This window comes from Papaver somniferum, unplaced genomic scaffold, assembly GCF_003573695.1.
Source record: "Papaver somniferum cultivar HN1 unplaced genomic scaffold, ASM357369v1 unplaced-scaffold_70, whole genome shotgun sequence".
Lineage (NCBI taxonomy): Eukaryota > Viridiplantae > Streptophyta > Magnoliopsida > Ranunculales > Papaveraceae > Papaver > Papaver somniferum.
In genome coordinates this window covers 2,749,665-2,770,652 of record NW_020649860.1, presented here as the reverse complement: position 1 = coordinate 2,770,652, position 20,988 = coordinate 2,749,665, and the positions used below count along the sequence as shown (strand labels likewise).

At 35.0% G+C, this 20,988-nt stretch overlaps 1 protein-coding gene across 1 annotated transcript; it reads left to right on the top strand.

The window, feature by feature from the left end:
* The first annotated feature begins 15,959 nt into the window (after positions 1-15,959).
* Positions 15,960-16,904, top strand: LOC113344006. The gene is made up of 2 exons (XM_026588066.1): positions 15,960-16,209; positions 16,285-16,904. The coding sequence occupies exons 1-2, from the start codon at positions 15,960-15,962 to the stop codon at positions 16,902-16,904; spliced, it is 870 nt and encodes a 289-aa protein (XP_026443851.1).
* Positions 16,905-20,988: the final 4,084 nt, after the last annotated feature.

The following is a 20,988-nucleotide window of genomic DNA, read 5'->3' as shown; positions in this document are numbered from 1 at the left end:
GTGTCTGTGTTATTTTTATTCCGCATTATATTTTGTTATATAATTTAAATATCACAGGTTATGCTTTTGTATCGATCAATTGTGAAATCCAACCTTTGGTTGTTGATTGGAAATTGATTGATCCTTGGATATTGGTCTTTGGTACCATCCAAGTTTATTATCCTTGTATTTGATAAAGACCGCAAATTCTTATTTGCTTGAGTAAAGATCAAATCAAGTATATTGGAGTTAGTCCATACAGATTGCTAATCGAAATATTGGGTGTGGTTGTTAGACCCCCGCTTTTTCACTACGTATCTCTTAACTATCTTCCTTAATTGTAAGATTAATGAGGTTTTAGTTATGTTAAGTTCAATATGACATAAATTAATATGAACTATCAATATTTTTATTATGATCATTTCCATTATTATTTCTGTTATTGTTATTATCATTGATGATCGACCAGTGATTCTAACTATTCTTACGATTTTATTAAATAAAAACAATCGTGTTATTCACATATCTAAAGCATAACTTAATACAGAAACACCTAATTCCATTTCATTAATGAGGTGCAATCCAATATCAGAAGTTTATCTAACAGAATAATGGACAAGTTTACGGATAATTAAATTATCCACTACGATCAGAACTTGAAGCTATAACTGTCTACCTTTTTGTTTGTTACTATATTCTATCAAGATAGAGTTTATACGAATTTAAACGACCTCTATAATTTTTGGTTCTAGATTCCACCATACATATATAAATTCTAAAGGATAACTAAGTTTAAGTTCCTCACACCAACCTTTTATTCTAACAGATTGATAGCTCGTCGGATATGCATAGGTACTCAAAGAGTTTCTAGATGAGATTTTAGAATCTCTCAAAATCACTAACCTCATTATTCTCTCAAGTGTTGAATTAACTATGCATTTATAATTTTAAACTAGTTATTCTCTAATTTCTATTAGTTTCCGACTCGTAATGTAATTGGTTTAACCTATAAGTTTTCCTCATGATACACACACATATCCAGAATTAAATCTTTTAGTTCTTGATAGCTTTTAGTAATTATGATTTATCTTACATCCCATCCCGGTTCTAAACTAATCTAGCTATCGATATGACACTGAGAATTATCTGTTGTTTCCCATCTAATATTGAGCTCTGATACCAAGTTTGTAGCCCCCAAAATTAAGCTACTTATTCATCTAAGAGATCAGCTTCCTAATGAGGCATTAAGGATCTAAATCATATATTTTAACTTCCAAAATAGAAATCTTATACAAAATTTAACCCAAAACTAAACCCATCACTCGAACAATTATAAATGAAAAATCTCTCAAGTTATATAAATTAAATAGTGTATTTGTAATTACAAAAATAATGTACAGACCTTGAAAATGCGGGAGTCTAACAACCACACCCAACAATTCGTTTGGCAACCTGAGATGACTTACTCCAATACACTTTCTAGAGAATCAACTAGACAGTCAGACTCAATCTAGAATAAAATATATCAAAGAGTTTAATATCTCTAACTCCTAATTCAATCTGCAATCAGAAAATAAAAATCGGCAAGCCCGATTGAATATAAGGGAATTACTTGAACGGTAACAAATACCAATGTTCAAGTGTCAATCAATGTAAATCAACAACCAAAGGTTGGATATTCTAATTGATTGATCTTAACGCACAAACTGTGATATTTCAATTATATAACAAAATATAATGCGGAAAAGAAATAACACAGACACCAGAATTTTGTTAAAGAGGAAACCGCAAATACAGAAAAACCCCGGGACCTAGTCCAGATTGAACACCACACTGTATTAAGCCGCTACAGACACTAGCCTACTACCAATTAACTTAGGATTGGACTGTGGTTGAACCCTAATCAATCTCACATTGATTCAAGGTATAGTTGCGCTCCTTACGTCTCTGATCCCATCAAGATACGACGCACTTGATTCCCTTAGATGATCTCACCCACAACTAAGAGTTTCTACGAACTAAAGTCGAAGACTTGATAAAAAAATCTGTCTGACACAGAAAAGTCTATAGGATTGAATAAATCTGTCTCCCATAGAAATACCCAAGAGTTTTTGTTCCGTCTTTTGATAAATTAAGGTGAACAGGAACCAATTGATAAACCGAAATTATATTCCCGAAGAACATCCTAGTATTATCAATCACCTCACAATAAACTTAATCGACTAGCGAAACAAGTTATTGTGGAATCACAAACGATGAGACGAAGGTGTTTGTGATTACTTTTCTACCTTTCCTATCGGAGATATAAATCTCAAGCCAATTTTACAATTGCACTGAATCACGATAGAAACAGCAAGATCAGATCACGCAACTACAAAGAGAATAGTTAAATTTGGCTTCACAATCCCAATGAAGTTTTGAAGTCGTTAACCTACAGGGTCTCAAGAAGAAACCTAAGGTTAAAGGAGAATTGACTCTAGTTATGCAACTAGTAACACACATGAGGTGTGGGGATTAGGTTTCTCAGTTGCTAGAGTTCTCCTTTATATAGTTTTCAAATAAGGGTTTGCAATCCAAGTTACCTTGGTAACAAAGCATTCAATAATCACTATTAGATGAAAAACCCGATTCAACCAAGCTAATATCTTTCAACCGTTAGATCGAACTTAGCTTGTTACACACAAATGAAATGTACCCTCATTTAGGTTTATGTAATCGTACCTAAACGTGTACACCATGTTGGTTCACAAATAGTTAACCTAGGTTAGCCATATGATTACTCTCATATCAACCTTATTCATCTTAACCATAACTAGTTCAAATGACTCAAATGAAACTAGTCAAAGAGTTGTTCAATTGTTATATTCTTATGGATTTATACAAGAACACAATTGAAGCAAAATCGGTTTGATTCACTCGAATCAATACATGAACATTATATCCACGGTTTGCAAACATTGAATTCCTTATTGATAAATGTTTTAGGTTCATGTAAAACCGATCTTAGAAAGTAACCACTTAAGTATACGGGTATGCGTACTTAAGTAACCGAATTTGAGTTTGTTTTAGTTTTCAAACTCAGCAGAAATTCACGGACGTGAACTTTCCGCCAGTATGATTACGGGTACGCATACTTTAGGTAGCCGGATGAGTTTGGTTTTGGTTTTCAAACTCAGCAGAAATTCACGGACGTGAACTTCCGCCAGTATGCGTACGGGTACGCATACTTACCCAGTCTCCAACAACCTTTTTGTATACACACAAGTATGCATACTTTAGGCTCCCGGTTTTGGACTTATACACTAATGTGCGAACACACTATGCTTATATCCAAAGATGGTTACAAGATTCTAAACTCTTTATTTCAATCATTGAAACATTCTTCTATAATGACAATAGAAGTTTTCACACACTATTAGCATCAAAGCAATTTTCAAGATATTGAAATAATCATTATCGAAACATTCCAAGTCTTACACCAAATAATTGTATCACACAAACCATGTAAGATGTTACTCGGCAATTTTCTCATGATATATGATGAACTTGGTCGGAGCGAAAGTTTACCAACACATATTTCGAGAAATATGTAAGCGAGATATACTGATCTCGAAATCTCAAATGTGTATAGAGAAAACTATATCGTAACACGACTTATGTCTCAATATAGGAGATAGAGTAGAAATAGACTTTCCAAGTGATAGATGAGTTTAACTCTCCACATACCTTTTGTCGATGAAGTTCCACAAGCTCTCCTTAGTAGTTTTTCGTCTTCAAATGATAAGCGTCGCGAAGTCTAAGCTCAACTACAAAAACTATGTCCTAGTCCGAGACATCTATAAATAGGCTAGAAATCAAGACTTATAGTTTTGATCACTAACATTGACAAACATGCTTGAGATAGCAACGCATGCGATTTCGACCGAGTAGTGCTCTAACAATCTCCCCCTTTGTAAATTTGAGTGACAAAAATTTCAATATATATGGATTACAAAATAAAGAAAAATTTTAGCTTCTCATCCAAATGCTTGAAAATTGTAGCTTCTCATCCAAATGCTTGATCTCCTTGGCATATTCAACGCGACTCGAAATCTTCGTCACTTCCAAGATACTCCATGATCCTAAAGGTTGTAAGTTCAGCATCATAGTTGTTAAAGATCCGTAACGATAACAATGAGAAAACAAATACTCTCAATCATAGTTATACAGTGTCATAGTATTATTACACAACATCAAAGTTCAATTGTATCACAACTTTGACAACAATACTATGGTGATATGTATCACTTCCCCTTAGTCAATACTTCATCTCGACATGAAAACCACTCCCTCTTACATAATAATTTGTAAAGCATATGTATTTGTAGTATCACACTACACATTAATTTTCCCCCTTTTTATCAATATAAATTGGCAAAGGTACGAAAACTAGTGGGATCCTCATGAAATTTTCATAGAGATACTTCATGACCAAAAGAGAATACCATATCAACTTATTTATATGCCATCATAAAGCCGAAGCTAAATGCATTCATCAAGGAGTTTATAAAGATACAAGATAACCCCTATAATATTCCACAGCCGCACTCCCCACAAAGATTTGGCAATTAAGCACAAGTTCAAAAAGAACTCTCCACATAAAATGTCATTCCCGAAAGAACAACAAAGGCGACCTTACTTTCACAAGAAAAGAAGGATTTCTTTGGACATAACCAAATCACATGAAAACATGAATTTGAATCCAAAGTATTCAATTGAATTATCCACAAAAAAATTCGGGTTATTTGGTTTTTGGTACTCAGGTTTTGACCGAAAACTGAGTTTGGTCTAACATTTGTCCAGACTTTGTGTTTGGTCTAAATACCAACGTTGACTTGGTTAAGTCTAGTTTTAATTACTTAACAGAAGTTAAAGTTTAACGTGGTCAATGCAGGTCAACGTTGGTCTTTAGACCAAACGCAAAGGCTGGACAAATGTTAGACCAAACTCAGGTTATGGTCAAAACCTGAGTACCAAAAACCAAATAACCCAAAAAATTCATGATTAATCCAATCGAAATGTATAATTAAATTAACCACAAGAAAACCCATGATTAATTCAATTGGAATTACACAACTAAATTAACCACAAAAGTGATCAATTCAATTGGTCATGCTCGTCATGAGAGAACTTACGGAGCAACAACTAAACTGACCACAAGAGAATGATCAATTCAATTGGTCATGCTCAAACATAAGAAAACTTATGGAGCAACACAGTATATGCACAAAAAATGTGGACCGGAGATCGACCAATACTGCGGAATAGACAAGGATTCATTCTATTTTCCATCACTATTTGCACAATGACATACAATAGACTTAATCCTTGTAAACAAAAGTTTTATCCTTTCTTCCATCAAAATAATGACATAAAAGGCTTTAACTTTTGTAATGTCAAAAGTTCATTCTATCTTCTATCAATACTTTCATACCAACATAATAGAGATAACTTTTGAACAAGTATGGGATAGTCATAGGTTCACGGACGTAAACAACATATCCCATAACAATTTGAAATATATCAAATCATAAAGATTAAGATTGCAAAAATCATCTTCCAAATAACTTAGAATTTAAATAAATAAATCTAAAAATATTGAAGATGAAAAACGTTGGACATAGCTATGTGTACTCACAATAATGGCTATTCCAAACCTAGTTATTCTTCTAAAAACATAAAAACGAAGATTTCCTAGACAAATAAACTCATAAGAGATTAGCAACCATGGAACGCATAAGGGAAAGTTCATTAGTTGCTTTCTTTAGCTCCTCTTTCAAAAACACTAGATTCTTTGATGCAATCTCGAGATGTTCACGCACGACCTCAAAATCTTGAAGAAGATTTCCAACCAATTGAACAGACATATGTATTGGAAGATCTTTTTCATGATCAATTGCTTTATAGTAAACAACGGGAATGGGATCATCATCGAGTTCAAAGGTTACTTCATCAAAGTTGTCTTCCTTTTTGCTTCCTTCCATCGTGCACTTGCTCAATCAATCACAGAAAAGCTCTTGGCATTACCGAACTAGTATATGTATATCAAAGACTTGATACATATTTACAGAAAAATCCCACAAGAGAAACCAGGGTTTTTTGTAAACGTTTGGTAACGGGCCAGAGTGCACAGATACAAGATTAAGACCCAAGTTGAGGTCTATTAACGGATGGAGCAAATAGCTTGAGAAGATGACAGGAATCATTGATACAAGGTGACTCGACTGTCATTCTAGGAAGATAAACTAGTGTATCTTAAGAAGGTAAAAGGTAAACAATTTTAAAATCAAACTGTTTGGAGAAAACTACAGGAAAAGAGAACACCGTCAACAATACAACACAGACCATTTGTCAAGAAGAAGATCTTCGTTGAGGGTTATGTGTATCTTCTCATTGGTCCATAGAGAGGATACACATAAAATAATAGTCAAGTTGTATATTGATGAACATGAAGTTCATCAGTGGTGTTGATACACTCCTTTATACTCTCCTCCCCTATAATAGAATTATTAGAAGAATGATAAGGGTTACCTGGATCAGCTGCTTTCCCTGACTTCTTGATATTGCGTTTGAGGCCGTTGATACTGGTATTGAGTTCTGAGACACGATTATTGATGTGAATGTAATCAGGAATATCAGCAAGATCATTATTGAGGGAAAGAGAGAAGTTTGAAGAATTTTTCTTTCTTCGACACCTTTTTCTTCTTACAGGTCTTTCAAAATTATCATTCATCCACACAACATTGTTCCTTTTATAGTTGTAAGTAGAAGAAATGTTGTGGTCATAATCAGAAAAAGCCTAGCAACCTTTTTCATGATTGTGGAATAAATTTTTAACTGGACACTGAGGAACAGGTTTAACGACTTCTTTCGACATCCAAATAAGAATGTTGTGAAGTTTATCATTCCGTATACGAAGCTGACATCTTCTTTCAACATGACCTTTCTTTCCGCAATAATAGCAGTTGACAGGAGAGTTTTTATTTGTCCTCAACTGAGTCATTCTTGTAGACTCACGAACTTTACTATCAGATACATCTACGGTAGTAGAAGGATTTTTTGCCTTAACAAAACTTATCTTACCTGTACTTAGAGCTTCTATACCTTTATATCCTAGACCACGTGTATCACGATGTTTTTCGCAAGCTCCAAGCATAGAAGATAGTTTTGTAGAGCTAGAATTGAACTTTTTCAAATTCTCTTCTAATGCCTTGATCCTTTTAAGAGTCGTACTAAGATCAGTCTCCAATTATTTTCCCGTGTGAGAAAATCCTTTTCTCTGACGTTGAAACATTCTTGTTGAGAGACATACTTTGCATTGGTTTTTGCAAGTCTTTCTTTCAACACAAGGAGATTCTGACGAAGATCATCACATTCAGACATTTTTGAACATATATCTTTGTTACGATCTTTAAGAGTAGCTTGTAATAGGCTATCATAACCCTTAAAGAGTTTTCTCAATTTTCTATTTTCAACGCAAAGAGGGGTTAGAAATTCAGCCAAGTAGGATGTTAACTTCTTGTTCTTTAGAAGACGATCAAAGATGAGGATGTATTGTGACACTTCTTCTTCAACATCTTGTCCCTCTTCTAAATCGCTCCCATCAGAGAGATCATCTAATTTTTCGTCAAGACAAGCTTCCCAGTTAAGAATGGGTTTAGATGATGAAGAAGATGTGACCGATTACTCAGGTGTATCAGGATTTTTAGCCAAGCTTTCCTGAACTGGTGATGCGGGTTTAGAGATAGCACCTATGTCCATATCAGATCGCTACAAACACAAACTTGTAAGGTCTTTAATGTATTTGCCTACTCTGGTACCAATTGAAAATGCGGTGGTCTAACAACCACACCCAACAATTCGTTTGTCAATCTGAGAAGACTTACTCCAATACACTTTCTAGAGAATCAACTAGACAGTCAGACTCAATCTACAATAAAGTATATCAAAGAGTTTAATATCTCTAACTCTTAATTCAATCTGCGAACCCGAATGAATATAAGAGGAATTACTTGAAGGGTACCAAAGACAAATCTTCAAGTGTCAGTCAATGTAAATCAACAACCAAAGGTTGGATATTCTAATTGATTGATCTTAACGCACAACCTGTGATATTTCAATTATATAACAAAATATAATGCGAAAAAGAAATAACACATACACCATAATTTTGTTAACGAGGAAACCGCAAATGCAGAAAACCCCCGGGACCTAGTCCAGATTGAACACCACACTGTATTAAGCCGTTATAGACAATAGCCTACTACCAATTAACTTCGGACTAGACTGCAGTTGAATCCTAATCAATCTCACACTGATTCAAGGTATAATTGCGCTCCATACGTCTCTGATCCCATCAGGATACTACGCACTTAATTCCCTTAGCTGATCTCACCCAGAATTAAGAGTTGTTACGACCCAAAGTCGAAGACTTGATAAACAAATCTGTCTCACACAGAAAAGTCTATAGGATTGAATAAATCTGTCTCCCACAGAAATACCCATGAGTTTTTGTTTCGTCTTTTGATAAATCAAGGTGAACTGGAACCAATTGATAAACCGGACTTATATTCCCGAAGAACGGCCTAATATTATCAATCACCCCACAATAAACTTAATCGACTAGCGAAACAAGATATTGTGGAATCACAAAAGATGAGATGAAGATGTTTGTGATTACTTTTCTATCTTGCTTATCGGAGATATAAATCTCAAGCCAATTTTACAATTGCACTCAATCACGATAGAAACAGCAAGATCATATCACGCAACTACAAAGAGAATAGTTGGGCATGGCTTCACAATCCCAATGAAGTCTTCAAGTCGTTAACCTATAGGGTCTCGAGAAGAAACCTAAGGTTAAAGGAGAATGGACTCTAGTTATGCAACTAGTAATACACATGAGGTGTGGGGATTAGGTTTCCCAATTTCTAGAGTTCTCCTTTATATAGTTTCCTAATCAGGGTTTGCAATCCAAGTTACCTTGGTAACAAAGCATTCAATAATCACTGTTAGATGAAAAACCTGATTCAACCAAGCTAATATCTTTCAACCGTTAGATCGAACTTAGCTTGTTACACACAAATGAAATGTACCCTCATTTAAGTTTATGTAACCGTACTTAAACGTGTACGCCATGTTGGTTCACAAAAAGTTAACCGAGGTTAGCCATATGATTACTCTCATATCAACCATATTCATCTTAACCATAACTAGTTCAAATGACTCAAATGAAACTAGTTAAAGAGTTGTTCAATTGCCATATTATCATGGATTTATACAAGAACACAATTAAAGCAAAATCGGTTTGATTCACTCGAATCAATACATGAACATTATAGCCACGGTTTGCAAAGATTGTGTTCCTTATTGATAAATGTTTTAGGTTCATGTACAACCGATCTTAGAAAATAACCACATAAGTATGCCTACGGGTATGCGTACTTAATTACCGGATTTGAGTTTTTTTTAGTTTTCAAACTCAGCAGAAATTCACGGACGTGAACTTTCCGCCAGTATGTGTACGGGTATGCGTACTTTAGGTAACCGGATGAGTTTGGTTTTGGTTTTAAAACTCAAAAATTCACGGACGTGAACTTCCGCCAGTATGCGTACGGGTACGCATACTTACCCAGTCTCCTACAACCTTTTTGTATACACACAAGTATGCATATGTTAGGCTCCCGGTTTTGGACTTATACACTAATGTGCGAACACACTATGCTTATATCCAAAGATAGTTACGGGATTCTAACCTCTTTATTTCAATCATTGAAACATTCTTCTATAATGACAATAGTCGTTTTCATACACTACTAGCATCAAAGTAATTTTCAAGATATTGAAATAATCATTATCGAAATATTCCAAGTCTTACACCAAATGATTGTATCACACAAACCATGTAAGATGTTACTCGGTAATTTTCTCATGATATAAGATGAACTTGGTCGAAGCGAAATCTTACCAACACATATTTCAAGAAATATGTAAGCGAGATATACTCAGCTCGAAATCTCAAATGTGTATAGAGAAAACTATATCGTAACACGACTTATGTCTCAATATAGGAGATATAATAGAAATAGACTTTCCAAGTGATAGATGAGTTTAAGTCTCCACATACCTTTTGTCGATGAAGTTCCACAAGCTCTCCTTAATAGTTCTTCGTCTTCAAGTGATAAGCGTCGTGAAGTCTAAGCTCAACTACACAAACTATGTCCTAGTCCGAGACATCTATAAATAGGCCAGAAATCAAGACTTATAGTTTTGATCACTAACATTGAAACACATACTTGAGATAGCAACACATGCGAGTTTGACCGAGCAGTGCTCTAACAGACCTAAAATGATTCATATGGTTCACAACAACTCTAAATATATAAGCTAAGAAAACGAACATCTTCACGAGCACCATCTCTTATGATAATTGAAAAACTGAAGTGGGAACGGGTGAGCATATCATCCAAAAAAGGGGCTCAGTGGATATCTTTATAGCATCCAAGTAATCACTAACATACTTCACAGTTCTACTAGAGAAAATGTTTGTACATCTCTTAACACAATATAAAGCAGAAGATTACTCCAACTCACCTCCCCAGATGTTGTGTCCATTACAATATCCACCACCGGATGGATCTACGGAGATGAAGTACATCAACCTAAACATATGTCATCCCAACCTCATCTCACTTAATGAAGAGGAAGATTCTAGAATAACCCAGTCTCAAATGATAGCATGAATCCAGGTACCGTATGATATTTTCGTGAAATGTGTACACCTCATAAATTCTGATGCCACCATCTAAGTCCAGAATATAAGAAGATTTGATTAGTATAACTTGACCCCGCAAAGCAGGTTCCCAATAGGTCCAATCTTACTAGGAACCTAGTATTTCTTCCTAAGACTGAACAATCAAGCATAACATACAAACAACCAATCTCCCCATATAAATATATTATTGCGGCCTGGTCCCCAGACACCCTGTGATACCTCATGTATCCCGCAGGTACCTCAAGATATTGGACACCGTACCCTACAATTTGAATATAAAATAATAATATTGACACGGAAAATACTATTGCGAATATTGTCCTGTGACTGATAAGTGTTACTATTGCGTTTCCTGCCGCACCTATAAACGCTTATCAAGGATCTGCGAAGAACACATGCACCTCTCGCGCGGAGACAAGACAATGCATATAAACAACATACCCAATCAATACACACAAACATTCTCATAGATAAATAAAGACACATCTTGCTCGCAAATTAAAGAAAGCTTAATGATTACAAGAAGGTTATAAGAGTTCCCACTTGTTTTGAAGGAAAACCACTCCAATTTCATAAATTCCCATCTAAAAACTCCTATCTATGGTTATCATCATCATTGTCATCATCTTGAACGTGCAATTACTATCTGAATCAACATGACAATGATACATAAATGGACTTTCAGAACCCCAGTCGATATCCTTTGTTCTATCTCAATATTCTTCATAGCTCTCCATTATCTTTCTTGTTATTGAGTTATATAGAAGTTATAGGTCCGAATCATTCCTTGGACTCAATGTAATCAACATCGGATTTCGGTGAATATCGGTCGAGTACCGAGGTACGGTATTTCGGTTAATACCGGTGAAATATCGGTTAATATCGGCGAAATATCGTCAAATACCGGTAATATCGGCATCTCGGTGAAACGCCGAAACCGATATTATCGGCGATATCTCGGCCGAGATTAACTACATTGCTTGGAGTATTAGGGAAAATGGTTGTGAAGTGGTTGGAAAAGTCAACGGAAAGACATTTCAGATGACCTGAAAAATCACCAGTCAAATAACGATCAAATTTAACGGTCAACTTTTGGTCAAGGGTCCATTGACGGTCAATAGTCAAAGTAGGATATCAGTGAATCAAATCGGATTTAACAGAGTCATCTCGGTTAAGAACGCAGACTCAAGTGAGTCAGATCAGTTAGGCATCTGACTGAAAAGAGAGGCACATGGCCTGAGCCATTTGTGCAGGCCATTGCGCATGCCAAAGCTTCTAATGTGCCATGATAGCACACCAAGAAGATGAATTCTCAAACAAATGCACTAACAGCCTAACTGTTACGCATTACCTGCCCATAATGTAATCACAACACTTGAACCCTTCTACCAGAAGTTTTCACATCAATCAATCATCCCAGGCTTCATCTCTTCACTGCAGTTTCCATCAACACCAGTAATTGGTCTTTTCCCAACCACCTAAAGTTCAAGCATCATTCTATTCACCTAGTATCTCAACTCCACCAAGCTGCAACTAAAACTCTCATTTCCTTTCCAGTCATAATCATTCTATTCTCACCAATACATACATAATCATTCCATTAACTGGAACCACTTGCACCAATTAGTAGCCTTGCAACATCCATTAGACCCAACAATCATCCAAAATCAATATCAAGATCTCAGTTTTATTTCTATGTTTCTCAAGTAAGAGTCTTTCGATTCAAATCCACTAATATCTTCATCATTATCACCAATTCAATTCTCAGACCTCACCCCCATAATTTCATCTTCACATGTTTCAAACTTATTCACCACCAGACCTTTCCTTTTCAATTTAAATCTTTTTAATCAACCTATCCTTCCGGAACTCAAAATAACATGAAATCCTATTCGTAGAAACCAATTCCCACAAACCTATTTCTTCTATTCTTGTAATTCATCCAATCACAACAACACCTTAATTCTATTTTAGAGAAACAGGAACCCTAGTTTTCAATCTTCTCCTTAGATTCAATTCATTTGTTTATTCTTTCTATAATTTTCACAACTGAAAACCCATCTCTAATCTATCTTCCAGACTCCTAAGTTCATCTTTCAATCTTCACCGAACATACTACAAAACCCTAACCCTTCAATTATTTACCAAATCAATTCCAGAACTTCAATTAAACAACATACCCTACATTCTTTAACTATTAACAACTCAATTATCCATCTACTCCACACAAAATCAAACCTAAATATCAAAACCCTAGTTGTTTAATTTATCTGATTTACCTTTCTCTTTAAGTTAGGATCAGCTACACTATGATCTTCACTACCACCAATCCATCTTGATCATTCCCCATCTATTTTAAATCACAAAATCCTCACTTTGATTCTCAAACCCTCAATGGATGAAGAACAGGGAAAAGAGGAGCATAAGAACCTGAAATGAGTAACGAAATAAAAGAGGGAGGAAAGAGAATGTCCGGTTTTCTCGCAGTAAGAATGGTTCAGGGATCGTTTTCACACAACAGCAGGGAAGAGCAAAGGGGTGAAGAACGGCAGATGCAGCAGCAAGAAAGGATTCAAGAGCAAGGGAGCAAGAAGATCTTTAAGGCAGCAAAGGATTGGGTTTCAGTAGTTAGGGGAGAACAAGTTACGGCATCAAAATCAACACAGAACTTAACAACATATGAAGGAAGGATGGACTGAGGTTTCTCATAAAAGAATGTCGCAGAAAAAGATTGATTACTCTTCTTTAGCTATTAGGATTGAATGCGAATATAAATATTTTGTTGTTTCCAACAATTCTAGTGATATTCTCCTTAAAGAATAAACCAGAAACACAAAAGCTCAAATTCAATTCAAGATGAGCAGATCTGCTCTTGTTTGGCTAAACAACATCATGAGAAAAGAGTCTACTAAAGATTTCTATGGAGTTTGGCATTGGAATTTTGAAAGGGATTCAGAACATATGCTTCTTGTACGGGATAGAAATAAGTTTGGAGAGTATCTCAGTCTTACAATTTCAGCAGACAAAAGTAAGCATCTTACAATTCTACCCGCGGAGAAAGGATTGAATAGATGGAAGCGATTTGTGTTGGGTTTTGACAAGTTTTTGTCAAGGAAAACTCCTACTGAAGTAGGTTTTGATAAGTCATTATCAAGTAAAAACACCCAGCCAAAGAAGATTCCATCCAATTTTAATTCTACATTGGAAAATCCAGAATCGATATCAGAAGTTCAGATTGTCAATAACAAAGAGCAAGTAAAAAATCAGAAAACAACAAGCTTCATCTCAACATTGAATGGGATAACGCTATTATCATTGAGACATCTAACAAAGTTGTTTCATGGAATAAAATTGGTAAAGAAATCTCTAAGCGATTTTCTTTTGCTGTAAATTTTGATATTTTTCTGTTTGAAGATAAGAAGGCTTTTTTCTTTTCATCTTTAGAACATAGGCAGTTAATGATTGGTCGAGGTTTTTGGTCAGTAGAAGATACATCTATAAGATTGTGTCCCTGGTGGCATTCAGTAAACTATATCCATCTCAAACAACATTGACAATGGAACTTGGATCGAAATCAAAGGTGTTCCTTTTAATCTCTGGAACACTGAGGTTTTTGAGGCTATTGGTTTCAATTTTGGAGGTTTGATAGAGATTCATAATTCAACATGTTCATGGTCTGATGCTTCGCTATTAGAATCAAAGTGCAGAGCTTTCCAGTAACTGAAATCAAAATGCAGTTTAATTTCAAAGGATTTTCTTTTCCAATTCAAGTTAATACTTTGAAGCTCATCAATGGAGAAAATGAAAATTCTTTCAGAAGAATTAGGGTTTCAGCGGTTTCGGTGGAGGAAGAAGACCAAAACTTACCATAGTTGAGTTCAAATTCTGCTGAGAATCCTCTCCAGGTTGGATGACCTAATTTACAGCAGTCTAAAGCAATTAAGAATAATTCAAGAAAAGATATTGGCATGCAGAATTTCTCGCGTGCTGAATTAGGCAAGAATATATCTTTTGACTTTTCAAAATATTTTTTGAATTTGAATTCAAATTCGTTCGACCCCTAAAGGAAAGCTTAAAAAATCCAGGTGAAGGATAAGGGCACCTCTGCTACTAATCCGACTCTCTTGGTAAAGGCACCAGAAACAATATCTGAAAGATCAAATTCAGGCACCAAACCGAATTCAAATAATATTTTGGATGCAGGCACTCAACAACAAACGGTCATATTTTAAGAAAACAACAAAGACAGCTCTTATATTCAATCAACGGATACTTCTCCTTTTCTTTCAGAAGAGACAATTGATGATTATTTGAAGGAGGCGGTTTCAATTCCTTATCTTCAAAAAATTGATAATTCAGGGGTTATTCATATTGAATCTGAAAATGATAACCCAATTATCAATAAGGCAAACAATGCACCAGGCAAATGGAGTGATGTCAAAGCAAACATAGATCCAGTTTTGAGAAGCCAATTTGAAAACATTGTTTCACAGATGATTCAATTGGGTCCAAAATTAGGTCTTTTCTTTAAAGGAAGTGAAGAGGAGAATGTTGATTCCATGTTGGAAGATATGAATTCTCACATTTAAAATCTTAAAGTAGAAGGAGGTAAACTCATCTAAATCTCATTGTCTTTGTAGTGGGTTGTCAGTCTTTTGGGTGTTTGTTGTTTTTAATGGATTTTAAGATTATTTGTTGGAATGTTAGAGGCTTGAATGACCTTAACAGAAGAGACATAATTAAGAAAAAGGCTAGGGATTGGAGACCAAGCATTTTTCTCTTACAAGAAACTAAATTGCAGCAATGCAATGATCTCTTGGTTTGGCAAACTTTGGGTAATAAGCATGTTAAATGGCTTGATGCTCCTTATGTAGGTAGATCAGGGGGGATTTTATGTTGTTGGGATGAATCTAAAGTTAATGTCATTGATTCTTTGTTAGGACATTACTCAATTACAATCCTTTGTCAGATGAGGGACACGAATTTCTAGTGGATCTTCACTGGAATTTATGCACCAAATGCAAATAATACCAGTGAAAGAAGACTTTTCTGGAGAGAAATAGAAGAAGTGAGAAGCTACTGGGATTTTCCATAGGTTATTGGAGGAGATTTTAATGAAATAATATTTCTACATGAAAGAACTTCAAATGGAGAGATAACTGCTCGTATGACCAAATTAAATAACTTCATTGCCAGACATGAATTATTTGATTTGCCTCTTAATGGTGCAACTTTTACATGGACCAACAATCAGTTCAACAGTATAAGAAGCAGGATTGATATATTTTTTATCTCAGCTGAATGGGAACTCTACTTTCCAAGGGTTATGCAACAAGCTTTACCAAGACCTTGCTCTGATCACAACCCCATTGATCTTTTCTGTGATGGTGTGAAGACTGGTCCAGGCCCATTCAGATGTGAGTCTTTTTGGTTTTCTCATCCCGATTTCATTTATTTTATTACCTCTGCTTGGTCTTCTTTGATTGTTTTAGGTAGTGCTAGTTTTTCAATTTGTAAAAAATTACAATTGTTGAAACAAATTTTGAGAACTTGGAGTAAGCAAGAATATGGAGACCTTGAAAGGAGAATGGAGGAACTTGAAGATACCTTTGTGACTTTGGATGCAGAAGAGAATATGAATAATGGTCTTTCTGAGGAGCAGTGGGATTCAAGATTTCAAGCAAGACAGGAATACTGCAAGTTGGCTGTCATTAAAGCAGGAAAATGGAGAGCAGGAGCAAGAGTTAATCACATACAACAGAATGATGACAATACTAAATACTTTCACAGATTGGCTTCTGATAGGAGAAGAATGAGCTACATTGGAGCTATTACAGTGAATGGTGAAATGACTACAGTTGAAGCTGAAATCAAAGATGGAATTGTTCAACATTTCCAAAATATTTTTCAAAATCAAAGCAACAGAACTGTTACAATGGATTTTATGAATTTCAAAGGCATTTCAGATGAGCAAAAAATTTGGTTGGAAAGTGAAGTTACTGAAGTGGAGTGCTTAGCTGCAATGAAGAAGTTGGGTCAAAACAAGGCCCCGGGACATGATGGATTTCCAATTCAGTTTCTATGTACATTGTTGGGATATTATGAAGAATGATATTATGCTGGTTTTCAAAGAGCTACAAGACAGATGTTATCTAGATTGGAGGCTTAAAAACACATTCATTGCTCTAATTCCTAAAAAAGAAACTATTGAAGAAATTAAGGACTTAAGACCAATTAGCCTTATTCATGGGGTTTATAACATTGTGTCTAAGGTTCTGGCAGATAGGCTAAAAGAAGTTCTTCCTGATATCATTTCTTCTCAACAATCAGCTTTAATTAAGAAGAGACAAATTATATATGGAGTCTTGGTGGATAATGAGCTTATAGATTCAAGGTGTAGGAGTGGCAAAGCTGGGATTTTAGTGAAAGTAGACTTTGGGAAGGCTTTTGATCATGTTAGATGGGATTTTATAGAAGAAATTTTGGGGAAGATGAATTTTGGTGACAAATGGAACAAATGGATAAAATGTTGTCTTGAGTTTGTGAGATTTTCTATTCTTATAAATGGCTCTGCAACAGGTTACTTCAAATCTCAAAAAGGTATAAGGCAAGGGAATCCTCTTTCCCCTTTCCTTTTTCTGTTGGTGGGAGAGGCTCTCTCTTTTATGATTCAAAATGCTCAAGAGCAAGGTTTGATCTCAGGCTTTCAAGCTTCAGTGGATGGCAAGTTAATAAGTCATTTGCAATTTGCAGATGACACATAGATTTTCATGGATGCTGACATTGAGAAAATCAAGAATCTTATACTATTGTCTTTTGTCTTTTGAACAACTGACAGGGATTAAGATAAATTTTGCTAAAAGCAAAAATTTTGGAGTTGGTTTTACCGGTGACCTGTCAGATTTTTCTTCTATTCTGGGCTGCTACACTGAAGTGCTTCCCACCACTTATTTAGGTCCTACTCTAGGTGATAAAAGTGGAGGTCTTGCTAAGTGGGACAAAGTTATAGATAGTTTTATTAAGAGGCTATCTGGCTGGAAGAAATCTCTCTTAAGTAGATCAGGTAAGATTACTTTAATCAAAAGTGTTCTTGCAAGCTTACCTGTGTATTACATGTCTTTGTTTGTATTGCCTGCTTCAGTTGCCAAGAGATTAGAGAGCATAATGAGGAATTTTTTTTGGAATGACAACAATAATAAAAGGAAGCTCAATCTGGTGAAATGGTCCAAATTATACAGAAAGAAAAAGGCAGGAGGTTTTGGTATCAAATGTTTGAAGAAGATGAATAAACTCTTTTAACTAAATGGCTATGGAGATTTGCAAATGAAAAGGAAGCTTTATGGAGAGAGATCATTGAAGGTAAGTATGGAATTGATGCAGGTGGGTGGATGACCAAAATTCCAAAAATTTCTTATGGAAGGGTATTATGAAGCGTGACAGCATATTTAAAAGCAATATTCATTTCAAAGTAAATTATGGCAGTGTTGTTAGTTTTTGGAAGGATGTGTGGCTTGGTGATGTCTTTTTGCAACATAAGTTTTCAAATCTTTTTGCAGTGTCAAGACATAAAGACAAGACAGTTAAAGAGATTTTTGTGGGAGAAGATAATAGCTGGAATCTAGTTGTGCCTAGAAGAATGAATTCAGTCACAAGAAATGAGCTTGTCAATCTGCAAAATCTTTTGAGTACAGTTGTCATTAATACAGATGTTGAAGATGAGATTCTTTGGCTTTGAACAAGAAAGGTCATTTTTCAGTAAAATCCACTTATGATTTGTTGGCTAATGATGTTGTTAGTCATGCTCATATGCAGGTGTTTAACTTCATTTGGACACAGAAGGTTCCCCCTAATATTGGTTTCTTTCTTTGGCTTCTGGCTCACAATAGTCTTCTTACTAAGGATTTTCTTTTAAGAAGAGGTATGATTGTAACTTCAACTTGCATGTTCTGTGGTGAGAATGAAACTGTAAGCCATGTTTTCTTGCACTGCAATTTTTCTAGGAAGATTTGGTCATTTTTCCAAGAAAAGATGAACTGGAAATTCACAATGCCTGCAGATTTATTTTCAATGCTTTATTCTTGGAATCTTCCTCTCAAATCCACACAACAAACTCAGATTTGGAGTATGATCTCAGTGGCTATCATTTGGTGTATATGGATTGAAAGAAACATGAGAAGTTTTTTTAATAAGCTGAATACGGAGGCAACTGTGCAGCACAAGATCAAGTATACAATCTTCTCTTGGTGTCTTATTTTTAAGAACTTAGAATCTTATACTTTTAGAGATGTCATGGCAAACTGGCCAAAGATGTATTTTTATTTTATGTAGCTATGTGGTAGTCTGTTACCGACATATTCTCTCTTTCTGTTTTCTTTTTACACCTTAAGGGTGGTACAAGATTTTTGTACCCTCTGATTTTTGATCAATAAATTTTCTTTACCGATAAAAAAGAAAAAGAAAAGAGGAGCAGAAGAAGAAAGAAGATAAGAGAAGATAACTGAGTATTCTCTTCGATTTTTGGTTTGATATACCAAACATCAATTTGTTGAGGCACCCGGTATATTTGATATGGGCAGCCTGGGTGAATAAATCTATTAACTGAAATAGAGGGTGCTCAGAGTAAAAGTCTCGGTTGCTTTAATAAAATTTACATATGAAATGACTATTTTACTCTTCAAACTAATTGGATAATTTCTTCTTTAACCAGTGTCCGAATGACACGTTTAAATAGTCAATTTCGCGTAAATTTTCAAGATCTATCTAATGGTACTAGTTTCATAACCAAATTATTGTCGAATAAATTAGTTAATCGAGTCATTAGCAGCTAGATCATCTCTTGACTGGTCGAATAGCGTTGACGAGCTTGAGGATCTTTATAATAGAGATTAAAGCTTTCGATCTTATTCCCTGCCAGTTACTATTTCGGGGAAGAAAGGTGACAACTAAGACCATCTTACGGAGTCCTTGCAATATATTCACAAAATTTAATCGTGGGAAGATCAATATTGCAATTATCAAAATAGTTTACTCCTCTTTTATTGATGACCACAAAGAGTTAAGAACGTAACCTATGAGAACATATATATATGAGATATCCGTTATAATCACTGGAAGTTTGATAACAAATAATAAATTTCACAAAATAAGCAATACACATAATAATCGATAAAAATTAGGTATTGCAATCATCTCCAAAATAAATTTTTATTAAATAAACCTTAGTCATTTAAAGGTGATGGTATTTGGATTAGCTAATGTAAAACACTCCTGAAAACAATAAGAAAAAAAAAAAAAGGAGTTACCTAGAAACAAAAAAAAAAAAAAAAAAACCTATGGGATGTCTTCATATCTTTCCTGAATACTATCATAGAAGTTTCCCTCGAGGTCTTTGATCCGCTTGACGGTTGCTTGGTTATGCTCAAAGGTCAGAGCGTTTGCCTTACGACTGACAATACGAACAAACTCTTTGTTCTTTTGAGTTCAGAAATGAGTTTCTTTTGATTCAGAATCATAATATTTTGTTGTACGAGAATCTTAGCTTGAGTATCAACAGTATTAGCTAGCAGCAACTGATTTGTTATTGCTATCTTAGAATTATTACATGTGTTAACTATATCCTTCACGGTTTCTGCATACCAGAAGTTTTTTTTCTTTCATACTCATAGACACCATTTTTCTGGAGGATCCTTGCACAATTTCTTTTGCCTCCTGAACCCGTCAAAGTCAAACAATTATTTTTTAGAAGAAATTTTACTTAAAGGAGAATTATATGGATCTTTTGAAATCCATGATCGTGTGTAGGAATCTTCCGAAATCCTTATCCGGGATTTAGATTGAATAGGTAAACTCTTTTCTTGGTAGGATGTATGATATTTCAAATGTCTTTCTTATGCTTGGACATTGTGACATTAGAGTTTCTCGACTTACGAAACATTCGAGGTGAGTATTCTTAAACATTCTTATCATAAGTTCTTTGGTTGAAGGTGCAACTAGGATCGATTGGAGAAGCTGACAGATTAGTTACCTCTTTGATTGCGAAAGAAAGTAATTTTTGGAGATTGTTATTGTGTTTCTTCCTATGAAAGAAATCCAATGCAAGATGACCCTTTTTGCCATAATGAGAACAACACTGCAAAATACCAGAAGAGGTGTTTGTCACATGATCTCATTTAGAAGGGCTCTTTGGTATTGTTTTT

Bases quoted from the DNA above. Each gene is read 5' to 3' on its own strand.
- LOC113344006 (XM_026588066.1), top strand. From the start codon at position 15,960: ATGACCAAATTAAATAACTTCATTGCCAGACATGAATTATTTGATTTG. The intron at 16,210-16,284 runs GTGAGTCTTTTT...TGATTGTTTTAG, and splicing joins TGGTCCAGGCCCATTCAGAT to GTAGTGCTAGTTTTTCAATT.